Genomic DNA, 9,533 nt, shown 5'->3' with positions numbered 1-9,533 from the left:
TCTGAGGAGCTGCTACGGTCTGGAGCTGCTGGTGCCCACCAGCTGGGATGTTGCTTCTTCCCCACGAGGGTGGATGGGAACTGCTCATCCTCCAGATGATCAGAAATTTCAGTCTGGTCATTGGACATGGTGAAGGCTCATCAAACACCAGAGAACTGGGTACAGCCCAAACCCCTCTCCATTCTCTCTTTTCCTACCAGATGCTATGGGGTTTGCAAAGGGACCTGCCCAGTACCTGGCATCACAGCCCCGACTCGCTCCTGCCTGCCTGCTGCTGGCAACAAACCCTCCCTGGAGTGACCCCAACCTGGCCTGAGCCTGGGAAGCCTCATCCTGACACCGAATGTTGGGGATTTGTCCCATCCAGCCCCTGCAGAACCACACAGCCCCATGGCCAACAGGACCAGGGCAGTGACTGACCCATGGACTGGGCACTGGGGAGGCCAAACTGCATATCCTGGGGGCAGGTTTGGGCCCCTCACGCCAAGAAATCCATTGAGGTGCTGGAGCGAGTTGAGAGAAGGGAACGGAGCTGGTGAGGGGCTGGAGCACAAGTGTGATGGGAACGGTTGACAGCCCTGGGGGGGTCAGCTGGAGAACAGCAGCTGAGGGGAGACCTTCTGATCTCTGAACTGCCTAAAAGGACCTTGGAGCCAGGGGGTGTCAGGCTCTGCTCCCCAGGAACAAGTGACAGGACCAGAGGAAATGGCCTCAAGTTGCGCCAGAGGAGGTTAAGGTTGGATCCTGGGAACTGCTTAAGAGAAAAGGTTGTCAGGCATTGGGACACCAACCCCTCTGGCTGCCATTTTCCCAAGCAGCTCCCTTGAGCCTTATTCTGGGAAACACAGCACAGAAACCCAGCAGTGTCAGCAGAAAAGGTTGCTGGGGTTATGGATTTGGGGCCCTTCAGGAAAATGGGATTTTCCCCATGGTTTTTGCTGCTAGATTGTGCTGCCGTTTGGGTGTTTTCCTCCAAGACCCATCTCCTGGAGGGCTGGGATGGCAAAGGAGTTGCTGCCTTTAACAGGAATAAGTGCAGGTCAGCTTCTAGCTCTGCAACAACACATCCTGGAGCAGTACGGAAGGGAAAGGCTCAATGAAAGGAGCACTGAATACTTGATCTGGGTTCATTTAATGATTTTCTCAGGGAAGGATAAGCCCAGTCCTTTCAGTCAGCGCAGAGCTGAGCACCTCGAGGGGAGGCCCGGCTCTAGTAAATGCCGTAGGTGGGCTCCTTGGTGTCTCGGTACCTGTCCAGGTACCTCAAGGGCTGGTGGCGCGGGAACTTCACCTGGGGAGGATGGTAAACGGGCGGCCGCACAAATTCAAACACGGGCTCTCTCATATCTGTAAAGGGGTGACACAGAGTGATAGTGAGACAGTGCAGATCCGAACCCCAGGGCCCCCCGTCACTAACAAGGGCCCCCCCACACACCCACCAGGGCTGGCTGAGCATGCCCTGGTGAAGGCTCTCAGTGTTATTTGAAAATGCTCATTCAAAATGGCCTTTTAAGAGGTTGTTTCCTCAGACTGCTGTTAGTTTGGGGAAAGATGGCTCCATAAGCGCCCAGTCTGTGCTGTAACAGCTCCCAGACAAGTACCAGGACCAAGCAGGAGCCCACGGGCACAGCTCGTTCACCGGCCCTGTGCCTCACCCCAGGGCTGGGTCACGGCTCCCCCAGCCTCCCGCACAGCCATTTCTTACTGAGAAGCTGATGGAAGACGCAGGTAACGGAGCTGTCCCACTGGCACTGGAAAAACGCCAGCCCTGCCGGGGTCATGGCATCCTCGTGCTTTCTGTAGAAGTCAAACGTGCTAAAGGTTCGCATCTTGAGGCTGTGGCTGGAAACAATACAAGCACAAGAGCTGAGTTGATTCTCTTTTCTTGCAGCACTCTAGCAGGCAACTACTTCCCCACAGCACCCCAGAGGCTATAAAACAGAGGTGGAAAAGGAAGGCACGTCAAAAATTCTCCCAGTTTCACCAGCTCTCTGCACATTTCTGCTCCAGGCAGGAAAAAACCACTTTCTTAACAGCCTGGTTTAAAGCAACAGGACAGCACAGTGCTTGCAGGGCTGGGATTGTGGCTCCAGGCGACACACAAACTCAGAGCAGCCCTGAACAGCCCTGCAGACTAAAACGAACTTGCTCTCCTCCAGCAGTAACAACCATGTCATCAGAACATGCAAGAACAGCCTGGCCAAGAGAGTGTGAACCACCAGCAAAAGCCTCAATTACCAGGGTGTGGGCCGAACATCCTCGCTGAAATCGATGCGGTGGTCTTGCTTGAAGAGCAGGAAGATGAAGCGATGGTAGCCAGTGCCCATGGCGGGGAAGGGGGGCAGGTAATGGCAGATCTCCTTACCCGCCTGGATGTCGTTGCCTGGGATGTTGGTCCTGAACACATACAAGTTTACTTCACTATGTATCCATTCATTTCCCCCCGTTAGGGCCGGCAGATTCCCCCAGGATTGCACATCACTCTGGGCTACATTGTGACATAACCTACACCCTGTCTGACAAGCAAACAGACAGCAGAGGCTGTTTTCACTGGAAGAAAAATCACACTCAGTGTTTTGAAAGCCAAACAGCAGCAACACCTGAACTCCTGCATCTTTAGCAGGACCCAGAACATGGGTGTGAAGAAGCTACTGGCAGGAGCACCAGAGAACCCACAGAACCGTCTCAGCAAATCCTTATTCCGAGCTCTGTTGAAGGAGTTTCTGCCCACTCTGCCGGGGCTTTCCCCGAGCCCAGCAGTGCGGCTCTGCCGTTCGGTACTCACACCAGCCAGTGCAGGTACTCCGAGTGCGTGTCTCTTAAATGTCCATCTGCAACAGAGAAAGGTGACTTCATGATAGGATCATAGAATCGTTTGGGTCGGAAGAGACCCTCAAGATCATCGAGTCCAACCATAACCCAACTCTGGCACTAACCCATGTCCACAAGAACCTCCTCTACACTCCTCCTGGGATGGTGACTCCACCACTGCCCTGGGCAACTTGTTCCAGTATTGTACAACCCTCTCCATGAATAAGTGTTTCCTAATATCCAATCTGAACCTCCCCTGGCACAACTTGAGGCTGGTGAGAACCCCCAGACCCACTTCAAACCAACGGGGCAGCTCAAGACCACCCAGCAATCCTTTCCTAGCAGAAAAGTAGCTCATTCTTATACGAATGAGCTTAAAATGAGGAGCAAAGAACTCAACAGATGTAATTCCAAGATTAGAGGGACTTCTTGGTCAGTTGCTTCACTGTGCCTCGGTTTCCCAGAGCGAGCAGTGGCAGCTAATGCACCTGCCAGGCAGACTGCTGAGGGAGAGGAGTCTGGGGGGAAACAAAGGCCAGGAGTCAGGGAATTGCTTCCACTACACCGCGACACCGGTCCTGTCTCATCTCTCAACTGCTAGAGGTTTGGGGAGGCTACAATCTCTCCTGCATATATAACACATCCCTACTCAGAAGTTATGGCATCATCTCTGCCTGTGCAGCCAAAAGAAAGAGGAGCGAACCAACAGCAGAGGGAAACAATCCTGTTTAAATGTGTTCTTTGTAAAGAACCTGCTACTCACCTGGATTTGTGAGCAACAAAGTCCACAGGGTGCCTTTATCTGCCTCGTATGACACTGCAGGGGGACTGGAAGCCTAAATGAGCAACACAAACAGAATGTTAGTCACTGGAACAACAGGTTCCATTAAGGAACCATTAAGGTAATGATTTCCACAGCAAAGAACACAAACTGGTCACGGGTATGGCCAGGACACAGCACAGACCAGGCAGGGCCATGACACCAAGTCATCCAGCTCCACCTGAGAGCCCCCAGAGCCTTAATAAACATCCGCCTGCTGACAGACAACCATCCTGCTGCAAAGCTCTGTCTTTATCACATCCAAGAAACGTTTTGATCATCACAGAGGAAATACCCTTCTAAACAAAATCTCCTGGGGCGGACAAGGCCCATCAGGAGAGTCTGAGAAAACCACAGAGGCTTCCCGTGGGGCCAAGGCTGTGCCCAGCTCCCCCCACACACCTCTGACGGAGTCACCATGTTCCCATAGTAGACCGGCATGACGTGCTCATCTTCTTGGCTGTATTCCACCCTCAAGGTGACCCAGGGGGTGAACGTGGCCCCTCGGAACAAATCACGAAACACCCCGCAGTGCTCGGCCACGCGCTGCTTGTGGAACGGGCCGCTGCTCTTCTCCCACTCAGCTCTGACCTTGTCGAGGGGGATCAGCGCTGCAAGGAGAGGGAAACACTGGAGGTGACACTGGGGAACCCAGCACAGCCGGGGCAGGAAGGGGGTGGCGGAGCACAGACCAGTCCGGAGCCGCGCTGCTCTTTCCATCTCGGCATTCTGGCGGTTCTCCCTCAGGATCTTCTTTCTTGCCTTGATTTCCTTTGCCCGCAGCAGCTTCTCATGCGGGAGGCTGATGTCGGTCTTCGGCTCTTCAGACAGGGGTGAAAAAATCACATACATGAAAAATTCAAATACCCAAAGTACCCAAAACCAAAACACCTGCAGAGCATTAGAGAGGCTGTGAAAGAGACGCAAACTCCAAGACAGTAGAGACTCGATTCTATCACCTCTGCCTTCCCTCTGCACCTCCACGCGTCTGCCGCCTCCTCTCCCCCAGCTCATCGCACCCCCAGACCCAGCGGTTTTCCAGCCGAGGAGCAGCTCTGGTCTCTGCGGCTGCTGTGCAAACTGGATTATTTGCTGCAGGTGGTCTAAAGCTCTGGTTCCTCTGACACTACTGGGCTTAGGACGAGAGGAAATGGCCTCAAGTAGCCCCAGGGGAGGATAGGGTTGGATCCTGGGAACAATTTCTTCCCCGAAAGGGCTGTCAGGCATTGAAACAGGCTGCCCAGGGCAGTGGTGGACAGATGCAGGGATGAGGTTCTCAGACACATGGGTCAGTGCCAGGGGTGGGTTATGGTTGGTCTTGATGGCCTTGAGGGTTTTTTCCAACCAAATGATTCCATGATTCCAAGGAATCACTTCTCTACTCTGCTCCACGTCTCTTGGCAGGTCCCGGCCAGCCTCCCTCCTCCCAGAAAACTGCCATCCGGTTCTGTGAAACATTTGCACTCTGCAAACTTCTACATCAGAAAAGGGCCCATCTTGTGCCAAAGCCCCTCATCAGCTCTTTGGGGCAAAATGCAGCCCCAGCAACAGCCTTCTTGACCTCCAGCAGCAAAACCCCGCATAGTGCAGCTCCTTGGGCGAGTACCTGGCTTGGGGCTGCTGTGCTGCCGGACCGTCTGCCACCAGTGCGGCTTCCTGCTCTCCTTCTCCGCCAGCCTCAAGTACCGACTGAAACTGCGGTATTTTTCCAGCACTTCTAAGTTGCTGACGTCAATATCCTCATTGGGCATCGGCCCCAGCGGGGCTGCCCGCTTGCAGAGTGCAGCTGAGAATGGAAAGTGAAGAAAAGTTGCTAAATTAATGTACTGTGATTAACTTACAAAAAACGCACCCATCCTTAACCAATGACACGGTAAATGCTTTCTGAGCACCTGCAAAACGAGGGGAGGATAATCCACAGAATCTCAGAATGTCAGGGATTGGAAGGGACCTGGAAAGCTCATCCAGTGCAATCCCCCCGCCAGATGAGGTTCCACAGGAAGGGGTCCAGGCAGGTTTGAATGTCTGCAGAGAAGGAGACTCCACAACCTCCCTGGGCAGCCTGGGCCGGGCTCTGCCACCCTCACTGAAAAGAAGTTTCTTCTCATATTTAAGCAGAACCTCCTGTGTTCCAGTTTGTACCCAATGCCCCTTGTCCTATCACTGGTTGTCACCGAGAAAAGCCTGGCTCCATCCTCCTGACACTCACCCTTTCCATATTGATGACCATGAATGAGCCACCCCTCAGTCTCCTCTTCTCCAGTTCCAGAGCCCCAGCTCCCTCAGCCTTTCCTCACACGGGAGATGCTCCACTCCCTTCAGCATCTTTGTTGCCCTGCGCTGGACTCTCTCCAGCAGTTCCCTGTCCTTCTGGAACTGAGAGGCCACAACTGGACACAATATTCCAGGTGTGGTCTCCCCAGGGCAGAGTAGAGGGGCAGGAGAACCTCTCTGACCTACTGACCACCCCCTTCTAATCCACCCCAGGTACCATTGGCCTTCCTGGCCACAAGGGTCCAGTGCTGGCTCATGCTCATCCTGCTGTCCCCAGGACCCCCAGGTCCGTTTTCCCTACACTGCTCTCTAATAGGTCATTCCCCAACTTAGACTGGAACCTGGGGTTGTTCCCGCCCAGATGCAAGACTCTACTAGTGTCCCCCAGCGCTGATGAAATAAAGAATGCCGCCGAACAGTAGCATTGCCTCTGCTGTTCAGTCCATCTCTTCGTTTCCAGAGAGTTCCCGCTTTCTCCAGAGCGCAAGAGACGAGGCCGAGAGAGCCCGGGAAGAGCCGGAGCCACCCCCGCCTCCCCGAGCCGGCCACGCCAGGAATTCAGCCGCCCGAGCGCTCTCCCCGCCACGCCGCAAGCGGCTCCCGCTGCCCGCGCAGGGGAACCGGGGCTCCCCGGCCCGGGACTCACCGGCCGTGCCGAACGCCCGCCCGCTCCGGACGCCGCTCAGCGCGGCACTCAGCAGGGGCACCGCCATGCTGCGCGCCGCCCGCACTGGAAGGACCCCGTTCCCATAGCGACGGGGGCTGCGCCGCGCGGAGTCCGGTCTGCAAGGCCCCGCAGCCGTAGCAACGGGTCTGTCTACCGCAGCGCCGGGCTGGGAATGCCCCCCTGCCGCGGCAACGGGGCTGTTTAGTGCGGAGCCTGCCTAGAAACGTCCCCACAGCCCCGCGGGACGGGCTCTGCCCTCCCCGGGAACCCCTCCCCATCGCCGGCCTTGCTGCTCCGACCGGGCAGAGCCCGCGGAAGGCACCGGAGAGGCCCCGCTGTCACCCCGGGGTACCCGGACGGGAGGTGAAGCCCAGCACAAGAGCCAGGGGTTTTTGAGAAATCGGCCCACAAAGGAAAAGCTGCGGTTGCCTGTGGGCTGTGGAACATCCTGGGGGTGCTGGGGAACCGCAGGGCAGAGTCACAGAATCCCAGCCTGGTGGGGCTGAAGGGACCTCTGCAGATCCCCCAGTCCAAGCCCTGCTCACGCGGGGTCACAGAGCAGATCACACAGGGAAATGCGTGGGGAGGAAAAAACAGCCTGGGCACGTTGCTTGGGATTGTTGTTTTCTGGAAGACAGCCTTTAAAAACCAGAAGAACATCGCGGAACAATCTCCAGACCCAAGGACCCGGGGCAACTGATTTCTGCCCTCAAATTCTGGCTCCATCCTTCCAGGTCAAACTGGCAGTTTCTCCAACCACCGCGTGTGGTTTTCGGCTCCAGAGAAGGACGAGTATTTCCTTCCCAGCTCCATCAGCAAAGCAGTGCCACACGCGGATTCACGTGCACAAACTGTCACAGAAATGTTCTTGGCCCCAGGTTTCCGGTATCAGAGTCTCAGACGTTTGCACTTTAAAAAATACTTTAATTATGAGATAAAAAACAACTTAAAAGGTACAGCAGAGAAACAGGCCAGACTGGGGGCCGCTCATGGAGGGGGAACACAAGGCAAAAGAGACTTGGGCTTTTAAACCCATTGCTCTAAGAAAGCCTCTCAGAAATGGTGGTCAGGAGCAGGGAGGACGGCCGGGACGCTGGGAGAGGTGAAGCGCAGTAGGGCACTTTCCTCGGGATCGCCAGAAATAACTGCGTAACCTCAAAGAAATCGTGGTGCGGAGAAGGGCAGAAGGACGGATGGGATGCTGACAGACGTGAAGTGGTGTATGGCGCTTTCTTCAGGGACGCCAAGAGGATCTTCTCCTTTTCTAAGACATCATCCCCCTGAGAAGAGAGGAAGGATGGGTGGGAATGATCCCAGGCAGTGCCACAGAAACAGGGCCACAGTCCAGGGTGTCACTCACCAAAGCCTCCCTCCTTCCATGTCCCCCATGAAGGGGACCCCTCCCCATGCTCCTCCAGAGCCCAGACCCTCGCAGTCTGAGCAAGACCCGCAGGGGAAGCCTCCAAGAGCGTCCCTGTCTGGGGAAAGAGCCAGCAGGGACCTGAGGGCACAGGATGGGGACACCACAAAGCCAGGGCAAACGGGCTTTAACTCACCTGCCTCTCCCTTCCTGCCCCCTCCGGGCACTGCCCTGGCTCAGAGAGTTCCGCTGAGCCCCTGCAGAGGACGCGGAGGCCAGCTCACACCTGAGGTTTATATACAGGGGCACTAAACCAGCCCCAGGACCATCCCAAGCCTCCGGACACACTGGTACAAGTGCAGCTGCCTCCCGGCAAGTCCCTTCCCACCTGCAGCGCGTGGAAGCCTCACCCAGGGTGCTGGAGAGACCATCGGTCAGGGCACTGAGGTCCTGAGCTGCGGTCAGTGGTGTCACAGGGTGGTTGGGCAGCTCCTGGCGGGGCTGTTCACTCCATCTCCTCTGGTGAGCCGTGCTCAGCCGCTGCTGCGCGGTCTCTGGGAGAAAGGGAGAGAGAGAAGCTGTCAGAAAAGCTTCAGGCCTTGGGCACTGCGGCCCCAGACCCAGTGGGGAGGGTGAGGGGACACTTCCCTGATGCAGACGCTGCTGCTGCTGCTTCAGCTGCTCCTGCTGCTGCTGCAGAACCTGCTCCTCGTGTGGCCACTTTGTGTGCAGAGCACCAGCCCCCGGTTCTGCAGGTCGCTGCACAAGTTCTCCATGTTCTCGATGAAGACCCAACGACCTTGGTCAACTGATTTCTGCCCTCAAATAGTGGCTCCATCATTCCAGGTCAAATTTCCAGTTTCTGCCACCACCACATGTTCGTTTTCACATCAAATCTCCATAACGAACACTTGCAAAATGCTTTGAGATAGTGCCACAAAAATAGGAGCAGTTGAAAGAGGGCAGAACATCTACTATTAGCATGTGGTTAATTACTACTACTTGTTTTTGTCCTCTGAGCAGTATCACTATCTTCTCCTTTGAGTTCCTGTTTACCAAGAGAACGGTGTCAGTGCTGGGGATGGCACAGAAGCAAAAGGAGTTTCTGCAGGGCAGTGAAAGGAGGATGTGCTGGAAAACACGAAGATGTCTTCTGGAAAGCTGAAGGAAGCAGAGGCTCCAGAGAAGGACGAGTAACCTCCTGCAGTTTGGACTGCTGATCGAAGGCGAGTAAAGAAACCAGATGGTAAAGCTATAGATTTAGTGCAGGATTTGAGAGGAATCAATAAAATGAAGCCTTACACATTGTTAACCAAATTATGGTTATGTTATCGAACCAACATCAGTAAACTCACTGGGGAGCTGATGCTCTATCCCAATAGCTGATTACAAGGAAAGAGTGAATTTATATAGTATTTGGAACCAAGTGACCCAGCAATGTGAAGTATGTCTGGAAAACAATCTTAATAAGATAAATATGATACAAATGCGAACAATTAGAAAAGGAAATGTAGCAGGACAACATTAGCAACCAGATTTCTCCAAACTCCCTAGAAAAGGGGGTTTGCTGGTGTTAACAGAGACCTTCTCAGGCTGGGCCA

At 54.9% G+C, this 9,533-nt stretch overlaps 1 protein-coding gene across 1 annotated transcript; it reads right to left on the bottom strand.

Annotated features, from left to right (window-relative positions):
* Window positions 1-1,113: 1,113 nt before the first annotated feature.
* Window positions 1,114-6,687, bottom strand: LOC136109723 (large ribosomal subunit protein mL38-like). Its single transcript, XM_065852604.2, has 9 exons — window positions 6,552-6,687; window positions 5,238-5,417; window positions 4,324-4,452; window positions 4,034-4,242; window positions 3,575-3,647; window positions 2,786-2,831; window positions 2,239-2,397; window positions 1,706-1,842; window positions 1,114-1,347 (listed from the first exon to the last, which is right to left on the bottom strand). The coding sequence occupies exons 1-9, from the start codon at window positions 6,616-6,618 to the stop codon at window positions 1,211-1,213; spliced, it is 1,137 nt and encodes a 378-aa protein (XP_065708676.1). The 5' UTR covers window positions 6,619-6,687; the 3' UTR covers window positions 1,114-1,210.
* Window positions 6,688-9,533: the final 2,846 nt, after the last annotated feature.

This window comes from Patagioenas fasciata, chromosome 18 (assembly GCF_037038585.1).
Source record: "Patagioenas fasciata isolate bPatFas1 chromosome 18, bPatFas1.hap1, whole genome shotgun sequence".
Taxonomy (NCBI): Eukaryota; Metazoa; Chordata; class Aves; order Columbiformes; family Columbidae; genus Patagioenas; species Patagioenas fasciata.
This window is presented reverse-complemented; position numbering and strand designations above follow the sequence as displayed.